The 14,775-nt window shown below is 29.2% G+C and overlaps 3 protein-coding genes across 3 annotated transcripts; all 3 read left to right on the forward strand.

The window, feature by feature from the left end:
- The first annotated feature begins 58 nt into the window (after positions 1-58).
- Positions 59-5,945, forward strand: BX663DRAFT_516165 (P-loop containing nucleoside triphosphate hydrolase protein). Its single transcript, XM_051528546.1, has 18 exons — positions 59-474; positions 570-724; positions 792-1,034; positions 1,111-1,839; positions 1,899-1,994; positions 2,052-2,156; positions 2,250-2,399; positions 2,513-2,610; positions 2,671-2,755; positions 2,815-2,970; positions 3,035-3,180; positions 3,243-3,376; positions 3,431-3,487; positions 3,555-4,158; positions 4,243-4,381; positions 4,445-4,606; positions 4,706-5,684; positions 5,746-5,945. The coding sequence occupies exons 1-17, from the start codon at positions 105-107 to the stop codon at positions 5,546-5,548; spliced, it is 4,272 nt and encodes a 1,423-aa protein (XP_051381039.1). The 5' UTR covers positions 59-104; the 3' UTR covers positions 5,549-5,684; positions 5,746-5,945.
- Positions 5,946-6,521: 576 nt separating this feature from the next.
- BX663DRAFT_562751 (kinase-like domain-containing protein) lies at positions 6,522-9,289 on the forward strand (the record flags this gene model as incomplete). Its single annotated transcript, XM_051531980.1, has 7 exons — positions 6,522-6,599; positions 6,663-6,746; positions 6,834-7,295; positions 7,443-7,771; positions 7,857-8,100; positions 8,231-8,341; positions 8,448-9,289. 7 exons carry the CDS (start codon positions 6,522-6,524, stop codon positions 9,039-9,041), a joined length of 1,902 nt encoding a protein of 633 aa, XP_051381040.1. The 3' UTR covers positions 9,042-9,289.
- A 3,104-nt stretch (positions 9,290-12,393) lies between these two features.
- Positions 12,394-14,117, forward strand: BX663DRAFT_553685 (uncharacterized protein; the record flags this gene model as incomplete). The annotated part of the gene is made up of 5 exons (XM_051531467.1): positions 12,394-12,405; positions 12,482-12,559; positions 12,651-12,725; positions 12,800-12,928; positions 12,996-14,117. The coding sequence occupies 5 exons, from the start codon at positions 12,394-12,396 to the stop codon at positions 14,115-14,117; spliced, it is 1,416 nt and encodes a 471-aa protein (XP_051381041.1).
- Positions 14,118-14,775: the final 658 nt, after the last annotated feature.

The raw sequence follows: 14,775 nt of genomic DNA on the forward strand, positions 1-14,775 counted from the left end.
ACTATAGATCAGTAAAATTAAATGACGGAGTGTAATTAATTTTCGCAGTAGAGTGGGCGTGTTCTATTCTATTCTATTTTTTTTTAACTTTATTTATTTACATTATGGCAAAAAAGAAATCTAAAATAACATCCAATCGCGGATATGCAACCGTATCGGTAGCTTCAAAAAAAATAGAAGCACCACCTGCTTCAAAAGTAAAGGAGGATAAACCCGAAAAAGAACAACAGTCCCCTGCAGACTATCAAACAGAGATCTTATCTGTTCCTCAGAACGACATTCAGCAAGATCCAATCCTGAAACTTGTTAAAAAATATAGATCTTTAAATGAACACAAAGCACAGACTAATTTTGAGCGGTTAACAACGGTTGAGCCTCAGTTACGACAAATTCCTGATAATCGTTTCCGATCATTTAATTTAAGTGCTGATTTAGAAAAAGAATTACTGCATGTCATTCAAGATGTCAGTTTTGGTAATAAATGCAAACTATTCCCTGAGATGTATATATCTATATCTCTATTTTGATCTAACACATATCCTTTCTTTCGCTTTTTTTTTCTTCTCAAGTTAAGCATAAATTAAATGGATGGACTCGAGAAAAAGCGATTGGCCAATTGGATCTGATTTATAGGACTTTAGTCAGATTAGGTTTTCAGAATCAAGATATTAAAGCTTCTTTTACAGCAACTTTATCGTGTTCAATTGAAGAGCATCTAGATTGGGTATGATTAAATAATAACTTCAACTTTCTCTCTTATATATATCATACAAACTAAACAATTTGGATAGCTTTGTATCAATGTTCCTTACGATAGAATGCCCATTGGTTTCTTTGATAAATATTTTAATGATAACATGGATGTGGAAGAAACTCAAGTTGACCCGTATTCTGATCGAGGAAATACTGACACTAACTTACATGATACTATACCTATTATTGATAAATTACCTACCAAACCATCCAAGCAAAAAGAGGAAGTCAATATAGATGATATAAAGTCTCGCATTTTACAAGCTGCATATGATGCTATGGTTAGTACCAAAAAAAAAAAAAAAAATTAGACAAAAACGTGGTATTAAATTGCTTTATTTTATATTTTATTTATAGGATGAAGAAGAAACAAAGGATGTAAATGAACAACATGCCGAGCTCAAGATTAAAATTATGGAACTTGAAAAACTATTGCCTTCTGAAAACAAGAAAAAGAAAAAAGTAAAAGATGAGACAACTGTAGTTTCAGGCGAAGAGTTACAAAAAACTTTAAAGAAGATTAGGGCATTAAAAGATAAATTGGCTAGTTTAGAAGTGGATTGGGATTTTGATAAGCAAAAAGCAAAAGATTGTCATAATCGTCTTCTTCAACAAATAACTGAAGAAAAACGTCAGCAGGAGTTAAGAGTGAGGAAAGAGCGATTAAAGGAAAAAGAACAAAAGGAAAAAGAACAAAAAGAAAAATCTAAAGAAGAACATGACATGGATTTAAATGTAGATATCAATGATATGGATGATGAAGATGGACTCTTTGGAGGTCTCATGATGGATGAGGAGGAGGAGAATGCTATACTAGCTACTTCTACAACAACCACAATACCTACACATTGGAATATCATTGAATTTAATATTCCTGAATCATACAAAGGCAAGCTTCCCAAAGATTTACTGCTTGAATACTGTAATAAACGAAAATGGGGAAAGCAATCATATAATTCAACCAATATTGCTTATGGCATTTGGAGGTCAACTTTAAAAATCGAAAACAATAGTGAGCTCTCAAGTTTTGAATTACCTGATACAATGGCTACATCAAATCGTCAAGATGCTGTACAATTGATAGCAGTAAGTATATGAGTTAAAAAAATAAAAATAAAAATACCATCATAATAATACTTTCATAGCTTTATGGTTTATTTACTTTAGATTACACTTCATCTGTTTATAAAGTGTTGCATACCTCTTACAAAGAATTGTGGGATAGTTGGAAAAAAGAAAAGGTTTGTGAATATATTTTCCATGTAAAAATCTGATTAACATCATATTTTACTTGTTAGATAGCAAAGGAGGAATCTCTTTTTATTGAGTCTGAAAAAGAACGATTCTCTTTCCTTGCTGAGCTAGTTGATGAATCATTAAGCAAAGTCAACACCAAAGACAATGTAAATAATCATAATAAAAACAAAATCATGTTACAATAGAAATGAAAAAAAAAACAAAAAACAAACTAAAAACTAAATTAACCTTCATTATAGGCACATTCCAAGGACAATGTTGATATAGATGATAATGAAAAAACTATAATCGAACCAGAGGGAAAAAAAATAAAACGTCAACAAGTATTTTCCAAGATGCAGAGTATTTTTAAGCGACGATTAAATACGAAAGAATATCTCTCGATGAAAGTAAAAAAAAAAAAAAAAAAAAAAAAAAAAAAAAAAAAAAAAAAAAAAAAAAAAAAAAAAAAAAACAATTTTTTTTTAAGAAAAATGTCAGTATTAAAATAATCATGTTATAGGATAAGAGAAAGGATTTGCCCATTGCTGCTTATAGAGATGAAATTCTTCAATTATTAAAAAATAATCAAGTTTTAATAATCTCGGGTGAAACTGGCTGGTAAAATTATATATACATATTTATATATTCTTACGCATAACTTATCTTTTTTATTCTTAGTGGTAAGAGTACACAAGTGCCACAGTTTTTAGCCGAGGATCTTTTGATAAATAGCAAAGAGAGTGGTTCTGTTGTTTGTACACAGGTATATGTTAAATACAAGATAAAAAAAAAGGATGTATGTAACATTATATATTCTAATAGCCTCGTCGTATATCCGCCATGTCCATTGCAAATCGAGTATCAAGTGAAATGGCTGATCGTCCCAAATCAACTGGCACTCATGATGCAATGGTCGGTTATCAAATAAGACTTGAAAGTAAAATGTCTGAAGAAAATGTGCTACTTTTCTGTACAACTGTAAATATGTATATACACATATTAAATCATATTGTACACTAAAGATTGTAATGAACTATAATAGGGTATACTCTTACGTAGATTAGAAAGTGATAAATATCTTCATGGTGTTACTCATGTTGTTGTAGATGAAGTTCACGAACGTACAATTGAAAGTGACTTTTTATTGATTATATTGAAAAAACTATGTCAAGTTCGAACTGATATCAAGTGAGTTTATTACAAAATAAGAATAATAATAATAACAAAGATGACTAATAGAATGATACAAGAATAATTTTGATGAGTGCTACAGTAGAAGCAAATAGATTCTCCCAGTATTTTGGAAATTGTCCAGTTATTTCTGTTCCTGGTAGAACATATCCTGTGCATGTTCAATATCTAGAGGATGTGATAGAAAATACGGGTAAAGAAAACATAGAATAACCTCAGCATTCATTACTAATTATATTCATTTCAGGCTATGTTCTCGAAGAGGATTCACCTTTTGCTGTTAAACGCTCTAGAATTAGAACAGGTAAGAATACTTTATTTTATTTTGATTTTAAAAAAAAAAAAACCTAATATCCATTTCAAATAATAAGCTCAAGGAAATGTTCATGTATCAGGTCATAATGGTTCGACTAAACGTGTTTACTATGAAATGTTTCAAGAGGATTCAGATGATGAAGATCCATACGATTTTACACGTATTGAATCTAAATTGACTGTTTCTTCTGTTCTTAATCAACAGGATGATGATGATAATAATGATAATGATACGAATCAAAAATATAGCCGACAAACAAGGAAAACAATCAAGCGTATGGACGAAAAAAAGATTAATTATGATTTAATTTTAGACTTATTAGATTATGTCTGTATTCGTAAAAAGAAGGAGCCTACTGAAGATGATAAAACAAAATTAATTATACCAGAGACAGGTGCCATTCTTATATTCCTACCGGGAATGAATGAAATTCGTAAAATATATGAGCTTGCCTCAAGTCATCATGTATTTGGTGATCCAAACAAGTTTTTACTCATTGCACTTCATTCTACTTTATCTTCTGAAAACCAAGAGAAAGCATTTGACATACCTCCTGAAGGTATTCGAAAGATTGTGTTTTCTACCAATATTGCAGAAACTGGTGTAACTATTAGTGATGTTACAGTTGTTATAGATACCGGTATGGCTAAAGTAGTAAGGTATGTTGTCATTAGGAATAAATCAAAATATAAGAATGACTAATCATGATAGTAATAATTAAAAATAAAAATAAAAATAAAAAGTTATGATGATAAAAAGAGAGTTTCTCGATTACTCCAAAAGTATATTGCCAAAGCAAATGCTCGCCAAAGACGTGGACGTGCTGGTCGTGTACAAGAAGGTGTTTGCTTCCATTTATTTACACAACAAAAATATAACGAGGTAAATCAAACAAAATACGTGTATACTTTAAATTAATATACATATATACATATATTTGTAAAGATGGCAGACTATGAAACTCCAGAGATTCTTCGCTTACCACTCGAAGAGTTATGTTTAAGGATTAAAGTGTGCCATCTTGGCAATATCCGTGATGTTTTAAGTGCAGCATTAGATGCACCTACAGAAGAAATGATTAACAATGCCATTTCAACTTTACAAGAGGTAAACCATACATAATATATACATGAATATACATATATATATATATATATATATATATATATATATATATATATATATATATATTGATTATCTTTATAGGTACAAGCATTATCTACTGATGGTCAAGAAATACTTACTCCTTTAGGAGCACATCTTTCAAACCTTCCAGTAGATGTACATATAGGCAAAATGATATTATTTGGTGCTATTTTCCGTTGTCTTGACCCTATTTTAACAATTGCAGCTGCGCTTAGCTTTAAAAGCCCTTTTACTCGTCCATTTGGTAAAGAGGATGAAGCAGATGCAGCTCGAAATCGCTTCAGAGTTGAAAATTCCGATTTTTTAACCATTTATAAAGCTTACCAAACTTGGCGTGATCAACTAAGTGAGCTCCGTAAGGACACTACTCTGTCCACCTCTAGTATTATGCGAAGAATTCGTCAATTTTGTAAGAATAACTTCTTAAGTGAGCAAAACCTAGAGATGATCGAAGACATGAAAAGACAGTATTTGGGACTCTTGATGAGTATTGGATTTGTTAAAATAAGTAGAGAAGATACGAATCCATATAATACAAGACAATTAGGAGTTCAATTATGTAGAGTTCCTGAGGCATATAATTCTCATTCAGGGTCTATCGCTGTTGTGAATGCAGCCTTGACAGCTGGTCTCTATCCTAAAATTGCAGAATATTTAAAGGAATCAAAACAGATTATAACAAAAAATATGGACCTGCATATTCATCCATCTTCCATATTATTCCATCAAGAGCACACATTTACAACAGACTTTTTAGTTTATAATACTGTAGTTATGAATAATACAAGCGGTCAAATTAAAAACAGGATTTACATGTGGGAAGCATCATTAATCGATGCTGTTGCAGTTATTTTATTTTCAACTCATCTTGATATCAAGGTAAGTAGCCTATTTTGTATATAATAAGTATATATGTGTATCTAAGATATATACCCTATTTTATCAGTATAAACAAAAAAAGATTATTCTTGACAACTGGATTTATTTTAACTGTTATGCAAGGACTGCGGTTTTATTAAAGTTTTTACGTAAAGAATTGGTAAGTTTATATCATCGATACTTGTAAATTTATTTATTTATTTATTTTATTTTTCATATAGAACAATTGGTTAGCAAAGAAAATGGAGCAGCCCGATTTGGATTTTAGTCAATACAGAAAGGAATTGATGAATGCATTTATAAGGACACTTGAAACCAATACCTCTTCTTAAAGAAGATGATAAGCATTAATATTATTTGCGTGTATAAACTATAAGAATAAAGGATTTTATTTTAAGCCAGATATCATAGATATACAAGTTAAAATGTTATCTATTCAATCAGACTTGAATAATAAATAAAAAAGAAAAAAAATATAGGAGGAAGAGGAGATTCATACAAAAGAGAGAGGAAGATATCTATGAAAAAAAAAAAAAACTAGAAAGTATGTCTCATATAAATAGTGGCACTAAAGGCAATATGCTTTTTATTTTATTTTATATTCTTTTTTTAAATCTTCTTCTCCCTTTATTTAACGAAGGTTATATTGAGAAATATAAAAATTAGTTACCTTTAATTATTCTCTACTAAAGACATTTATCTACTCGCTTTTATTCATATAAGAGGAGAAGGATGACAGGAGGTGAATAATATCAAATATAACGAAAAGGAACAAAAGAGGGGCAAAAAGGGTCTATAAACAAGGAAAGAAGGGAGGCGGTATACAATAGGAGAAATATGTCTCAAAAGTCAAAAAAGTTTAATTAATGTAGATCAATTAAGATGATATTCTTGGGGTCTTTATTATTATTATTATTATTATTTTCTGCTCTTCTTCTATATATCTATATTATTTTACTTTTTACTCTTTTTTTTTTCTCCTTTGCTTAATGTATAAATGTTAGGCTTTTTTAATAACCAGAAACAGATACATGTATATGAAACGACATTATGTATTCAACAGAATGTATTATCGGTAAGTTTTAAAGAAACAAAGTATGAATATGATCTATTAAAAGAAAATCTATTGCAAATATAGGTATTCCATGTCATTATTCAAGGACCTCATTCAACTGTGTCTTTAATTCGTTACCCATTTGATTTATTGGAGTTTCACCAAAAGGTAAGCTAAACATTATTAACATTTATATGTGTATTATTACTAGTTTTATTTTTATTTCATTTTTATTTCATTTTTTTTTTAAACCAGATTCGACTTTATTATCCTAAATGTAAAATTCCTTCCCCTACTTTAGATCATCATCATCATCCTTCATCATCGCGTTACTTGAAACGTAGGTCTCTTCGAGACTTATTCACCTTTTCTCGTAAAAAGTCAAATGCTAGTAAGATTGAAAAGTATCTCGAACGATGTTTTCAACATCCGATTATCAGTATTTCATCTATTCTTCGTGATTTTACAAGTGTCCAGCGTGAAGAAGATAGATATTTAAATTTTCAACATATATCACCATCCATGCCTGCACCACCTATTGTGATAGATAATATGGCCATGAGTAATACATCTTCTTTACCTTTACCACAAACACCTACTTTAGTGAAAAGTAACTCAACATCAAATGAAATAATAACTCCCAACCATTCTAATTCAAAGATTACGCTGGATGATTTTCATTTAATGAAAATTTTGGGTAAAGGATGTATGGGCAAAGTAAGTAAGAAAAGGAAGTAAGGAAGGAAGGAAAAAAAATATGTGTATATAAATAGTTCAGAATTAATAAAACCCCTCCTTTTCTGTCCTTCCCCTTCCTTCCTTTCCCCCCCCTTTATTTATTTATTTATCTTTTACATAATATAGGTTCTACTTGTAAGATCAAAGCGGGATAATCGGTTATATGCTTTAAAATCAATTAAAAAAAAATGGATCCTTCAGCAAAAAGAATTGGTTCATACGAGAACTGAAAGAGATATTTTAGTTCGTTTAAGAAATCAACCATTCCTCATCAATTTAAATTACCTATTTCAGTCCTCTTCTGAACTATTTCTTGTGTTGGATTATTGTGCTGGAGGGGATATCGCAACTCAGTTATCCCTTTTATCACGTTTTAGTGAAGAAAAAACAAGATTTTATGCTGCTGAAATTGTACAGGGACTTAAAATATTACATCAAAATAATATTGTTTATCGGTAAAAAAAAAAAAAAAAAAAAAAAAAAAAAAAAAAAAGTTTATTTTGTCTGTTACTATGAATCTCATAGTGTGGTTTGATTTAGAGACTTGAAACCAGAAAATGTACTTATTGGTCTTGATGGACATATAATTCTAACTGATTTTGGTTTATCTAAAATATTCACGGAAAATGATATAATAAATAATGAAGAAAATGTCCCTTATACACAGACATTTTGTGGAACAGCTGAATATCTAGCACCAGAAATACTTCTTGGTGAGCCATATACGTTTGCGGTAGACTTTTGGAGTTTAGGCACTTTAATATATGAAATGTTAGCGGGAATAGTAAGTATTGAATTTAAATAATAACTACATCAAAAGGAAGAGAGGAAGGGAAATAATAGAATAATCTATGAAGATTAGACTGCAAACACACACACACATACACATATCTTGTTATTAACATGATTTTTAGACACCATTTTGGGCTGAAACACATATGGATATGTATAAGAGAGTATTAGAGGATCCTTTACAATTCCCACCACATCGTTTTGATAAGACAATTAAAAACTTTTTAGCGGGAGTAAGTAAGCCTAACAGTATATGAAACCTTTCTACCCTCCAAAAAAAAAAAAAAAAAAAAAAAAAAACCTCCATTTGTGTAATGAAAGTAACATTGATTGAAATAGCTTTTAGAAAAGGAAGCACATGAAAGACTAGGGTGGGGTGGAATACAAACTATTGAAGAGCATCCTTATTTTAAATCAATTGATTGGAAACAAGTTGAAGAACGTCAATTGAAGCCACCTTCTATTCCAACTATTAAATCTGAAACAGATATTTCAAACTTTGATGATTTATTTACAAGTATGCCAGTATGTATTAGTCAATTATCTGCAATAGAAGAGGACGATTTCGAAGAAGACCCGTTTAAGGGCTTTTCATTTGATTTTACTGACCCTTTGAGAAATAAACTGGTAACAATCAATAATAATAAGCGTGCATACACATGCATTGCAGGCACTTCAACCTCTCATCAACAAACAAATATTAAAACACGTAAAAGAGATAATACTATAGATAACAACAATAAATTAGCGGAAGAAAGTCGAGCTATTAAAAAAAGACAAACTATGAATACATTTTCTTCAATAAAGCAACCATACTCACCACAAATTAGGACGTCCACTATTATAGACACGACTTTTGAAAGTTCAAATTCAACTATAGTTAAAGCACAAACAAATAGGAATCATATTCTTATTATCAATCGTAACAATTGAGCAAAAATCTACATCAATATCTACTATTCACAATTACTTGCCACATTCAAATCCATCCAATACTATAAATAATTCAAATTTGCTCCTATTTCACAACAGTCAACAATAATGAAGAATTACTTCATATTCTACAGCATAATTATTTTCCATCACTTTGATATAGTATTTCGCATTTGAAGATTTTAACTTTTTAACTGTAAAGTTTTGCTTTATATAGTACAATGCACAAAAATATATACTTGTATCCCTTTCTAATTGAAATTTTACACATTCAGTATCACTTTTTTTTTTTTTTTTTTTTTTTTTTTTTTTTTTTTTTTTTTACAAAAGCCTAATAAGTCATTGCTCGTTCTGCAAATAAATCCATAAATAGTACGCTTTGTTTATATGCTTGTAAATGCAATACTGTGCATTTCACATCTTGTTGTTCGTGTAACTTGAGAAAGAACTTTATATATTTTTTATCAGTCCTCTGCTATGAATCCCAAATCTGATCTATTGAAGCAATGCAATATTTTTTTTCTATTGTATATATATATATATATCCAAGCGTACTCTTAAAGGCTTGGTAATCATACAAGAAAAATGCCAACAAAGTCGATTTCTATATAAATATAGAAAATAATGCTGCATTGAAGTTACAAAGAAGTTCACAACCCAAGTTATTCAGGTTGAAAGACCTGAGAAAAAGACGTGTGTTAATCTATTGAAATCATTCTTTTTTTTTCTCTCTCTCTTTCCTAGTTCTTACTTATTTTTATTTTATGTCGTTCAGACCTACCACTGTCAGCAACACTTGCAAATATATATATATATAAATATTTATATGTATTTGAAATTGTCAGGGAGCGAGTAAATATTATTTATATTTAATGGACTTATGTTTTAACATTATAATGGAGGGATGCAGTAAATAATTTTCAGTTGGCTTCGTTAAACGTTTTTTAAGCAGGTATTTGTGGACGTAAACATCAATTCTAATTCTAATAATAATAATAATGATGATGATGATAATAACTACGTTAACCTAAAGAACTTGCACCCGTGTTTGGTTAAATCAATTAACAAATAGACTAGAACTGTATTTGTTTCAAACATCAATGTGATAGATGAATATATAAATAGGGGGTAAATAGTGGATTTGAGACTTAACAAGATAAAATTAAGCTTAGAAAAAAGCATAGTCTATAATTTATACAAAAAATATCTGTGTATAAAAAAAAAAAAATTAGGTTGTAAGAAGAACTTGTAATCTTTAAGCGGGGATTCCACTAATATATAGAAAACTTAAAAGATAACACTGACGTTATTCCCTAAGACTTGTGATTAACCATAGCTAAAAGAGGAGACATATAAACCAGAAAATAGTTAATTCTTGTTGAATGTATACATATACATATACATATATGATTATATATTGTATAACGCGTAATTTAGTCAGTAATAATTTTTTGTCAATAATAAATGGTCTTAGAATTATTTACCTTATTTACAGTAAGCAAAGAGAGGATATGTTGTAATAATTACACTACTTTTGTAGTGCCAAACATGAGTCCACCAGATCACTAACTACAAGTTTATTAGGGCCATAGTCTGAAGACCCAATTACGAACAATAGCCAAAGGTCTAGTTGTTGGATTATTTAAACCAGAAAATAATTGATTCATATCAAATATATCTAACATAACAAAAGTAATATTATTAGAGAGGAAAAAAAAATACTATAACGTATATCTAAATAGCCAATAGAATTTTGAAACAATTTTATGCAGTAATATTTGTATTTAATTGAATCCTTATTTAATTACTATTAAAAGCTTTAATAACACGCTCTTCATTAATTACCTTTATACCAACAAGCTATAATGTCAATATTTTGTTTTTTTTTAATAATAAATTACTTCAGAGCTATGTTGTGTTAACAATCTCCACATTTATAAGAATGTGTCAGTTATATCTGGAAATGCAGCTTAATACCTGCTGATTAATATACACTTTATAAATTATTTAATGAGCTGCTTAATAATAAACCCACCCAAAAAGCCCTGCCTAAAAAAAGAAAAAAAAATTGTAAGTTGACCTGTTGACTATTTTCAAGCCTATGGTAAATGAATAATATTGAAGGATTTATTATGGAAGGGCTAGTTAAAATCATTCAAAAAATTTGAAAGATGTAATTTTAAGATGCCTTAATTGTTGAGTTTATTTTTTTATTTTTTTTTCATTAGATTTAACATACTAATACAAATATGCAGTCAAAACCCATAAAAGTGTTTAGCTGATAATAAGTTGACTTTGTATGCTTATATTTTTTTTTTAATATTTCTCAAAAATAGGATATAAAACATTCTAGCCCTTATTAACATGGTTAACTTCAGGCACACCAGAAGTTATTTTGAACTCAAGAGAAGCTATATCATAATTAAGCAGAGGTGGGGACATTTTGAGAGATGATCGTCTCAAGAATATAATATGACGAACAAAATAGGAATAACACAAAAGTACTTATTATTAGGGTAAGAATGACTATGATAGAGATGCTTTATAGTCATGTTTATTGAATAAGAATGTAAAAGAGTATTTTATCATTACTATGGTAAATAAAGTGAAGACAGGGTAGAATATTTTATCAGAGCGAGATGTAGCAAATAAAGTCAACTAAGAGCGAATTATGCATTTCGGTGTAAAAAAAAAAAAAAAAAATCATTTATCAGATGAGAACAGTATAAGCATCGATATATATAATGCAGTAATTACCAGTATAACACAGCAGGTATTAGTTAAATGATTGGGTTCAAAAATATTCATATTGTAATTTATAGAGTCAAATTTTACAGTATTAAATAAATCCTTAAATGCATATTTCTTGCACCGGTAATATAAAATTATTTTATTGAACAATAAAACAGTCAAAAATTGAATTTTTTAAACATAAGCCATTGTATTATAAAAATGTCTATATTTTATGCATTTAATTGTAGTTAAAAGCTGTATTTCTCCTTATTGTTTCTTTAACAATCAAATAATAAAAAATAAAAAAAGTACACACACTTTTTTTTTTCTTCTCCTTTCTCTTCTCCCCTTATTTATGTATGTACAGAATAAATTAAAAACGTGTTACAAGATCTCCCATAAAATTCAATTAGCGCTTGTCTAAAATTCATTTATTTTTTTTTTTTTCTCCTTTTGCTTCTATTTTTTTTTTTTTTTTTTTTATTCATTTGTGTGTACGTGTGTATTATTTCTTTTTTTTTTTTTATTTTATTTTTATTATTGTTTTCTATAAAGAAGGAAGGATCAGCCATTAGAGGAAGAAGAAGAAGAAAAAAAAAAAGACTATTATACAACTTGAATGTCATCAAAGGTAATCAACTATTTTTTTTTTTATTATTCAATGTCAATGTTTAATTCTAAATAAAGCTAATTACTGTTCATCATAGTTTGAAATAGATCAATGGCAAGCAGCCTGTACTGCATTTGATAATAAAGATTATGATTTGTCACTAAAGACCTTCATCGTAAGTAATCTATTGAGTTTCAAAATAAAATAAAAGAACATTTAAGGGGGGTGGTTTACTGAGTTTTTAATTGTTTGATGTATGTATAAAGGGTATAGCAGACAACGCGAAAATGTATTTCAATATTGGACTTATCTTTGCGACAGTAGAAGATCATGATCATGCGGTAATATAATGTAACATTTAATAACCTTCTATTATCCCATATAATTCATTATTAAATACGATATAAAAAAAAAGCTAGGGGCTTATTCAAAGGCAATTTCAATGGATCCTTATTTTGCAGTAGCTTATTTTCAAAGAGGCGTATCTAATTTTATAAAAAATGATATGGAATCCGCAAGAAAAGATTTTGATGAAGCTTATCAAGTAAGTCTATCACATTCTTTGACTTATTTCTCTCCCCTCCTTTTATTTAACTCCTTATTATTAATAGAAACTTCGTGGAAATCAAATTATCAATTATCAGCAATTGGGATTAAGTTTTCGACTTTATTCTTGTGAAGTGTTATTTAATAGAGGCGTCTGTCAACTCTATTTGGGTAAAATAGATGCAGGTCTTACGGATTTATATCATGCACAAAAGGCAAAAATGACAGAAGAACATGATGTAATTGATCAAGCAGTGAAAGATAGAGGGAAAGGTTATTCAGTTTTTTCTATTCCACCCTTTGTGATATTTAGGCCCCCTGAAAGTAAATTAAAACAATTTAATGGTGTAGACATATTTGCAGTCGTAAATGAATTTAATCAAAAGAAGCCAAGTCAAATAAAACGTAATAATTCTATTTTATTAAATGAAAAGCTTCGTTGTTATAAGCAACCTATTCCCATTCAATCAACCTCTACGCAAAAAAGAAAGGACTCTAATCTCGGAATGTATTACTCTGATGATTCTGCATCTACTCTTTCTTATGGTTCTTATCGATATCATCGTCAAGAAAATGGTCGACATGTAGATAGTGGATTTGAATCAGCACTTGAGGATCGATATTCTTCTTCTTCATTGTTGGGTAGAAATTCAACCTATTATAAACATCAAACTAAAGGTCAACTTCATTATTCTTCTTCCCCTATTTCACGTATACCCAAATTACATGAAGATTTAGATCATTATTATTATGGTGATTTTGATCAAGATCTAGATGAAGTATATGGATCTTTGCATACGGTATCCGTACAAGATAAAGAAAAAGACCGTATACGAAGTCGATTAGTCGCTAATAAAGATGATATTCATATTCAATCTTCAACTTCAACTTCAACTATTGGATCCAATAATAGCAGCTCAACTAATAAAATTAAGATCAAAGCTCATTATACAGATACAAGGATTTTACTAGTTTCCAATTCAATTCATTTTGATGAATTAAAATCGAAAATTCGAGAAAAATTTGGTGCACCCACTTCAATACGATTACAATATAAAGATGAAGATAATGAAATGGTTTTAATGATTGATAATGATGATTTATATATGGCAAGACAAGTGAGTAAATCTCGTCATGGTATGAATGATTTAGAAAAATTGGAAATTTGGTGTGTTGATTCACTCTAAATACATATTGTATAATACCTATTCCCCCCCTTTTCCTTTCTATTACTTTTCATTTATTATTTATTTTTATAACCATTTTCTATATTTGTATAATAAATAACAGCAACCCCCTAGTTCAACAAGTCTAAAAAAATAACGTGACTCAAAATGCTAATTTCATAAATAAAAAGATTTTGTTTTATATAACATAAAATGAAAGGGGTAGTAAGTAAGTATGCAAGAATGGGCAAGGCAGACAGAAAAAAATAAAAAAGAAAAAGAAGGTGAAGGGAAAGCTATGATAATGTTATAAGAAGAAGAAAAAAAATGAAACACTAGCGTTGGTTAATTAAATAACCATTGCAGCAACTTAGAACCAAGATTTTCACTAGGGAGGGGATAATTTTAATTTATGGAGAGTGAATTCTGACCAGAGAATAGTGCCATAATGTAATAGACGAGGTAACTAGAATGATAGAAAGGAGACTAGATTCAGCGACTGAGAGAGGGAAGATATATGTGTAGACAAAGAATTAAAATATGATCTTGGTAAACAATTTTTTTTTTTTTTTTTTTTTTTTTTTTGGTAAGATGATAAATGTATGATTGAAGCTCACTGCCTCGTAGCCCGACCCACCCATCCTAGACGCTAAAGGGATAACATAGATAAATAGCCAAC

Source organism: Cokeromyces recurvatus (genome assembly GCF_025118155.1).
Source record: "Cokeromyces recurvatus strain NRRL 2243 chromosome Unknown BX663scaffold_20, whole genome shotgun sequence".
NCBI classification, from domain to species: Eukaryota; Fungi; Mucoromycota; class Mucoromycetes; order Mucorales; family Mucoraceae; genus Cokeromyces; species Cokeromyces recurvatus.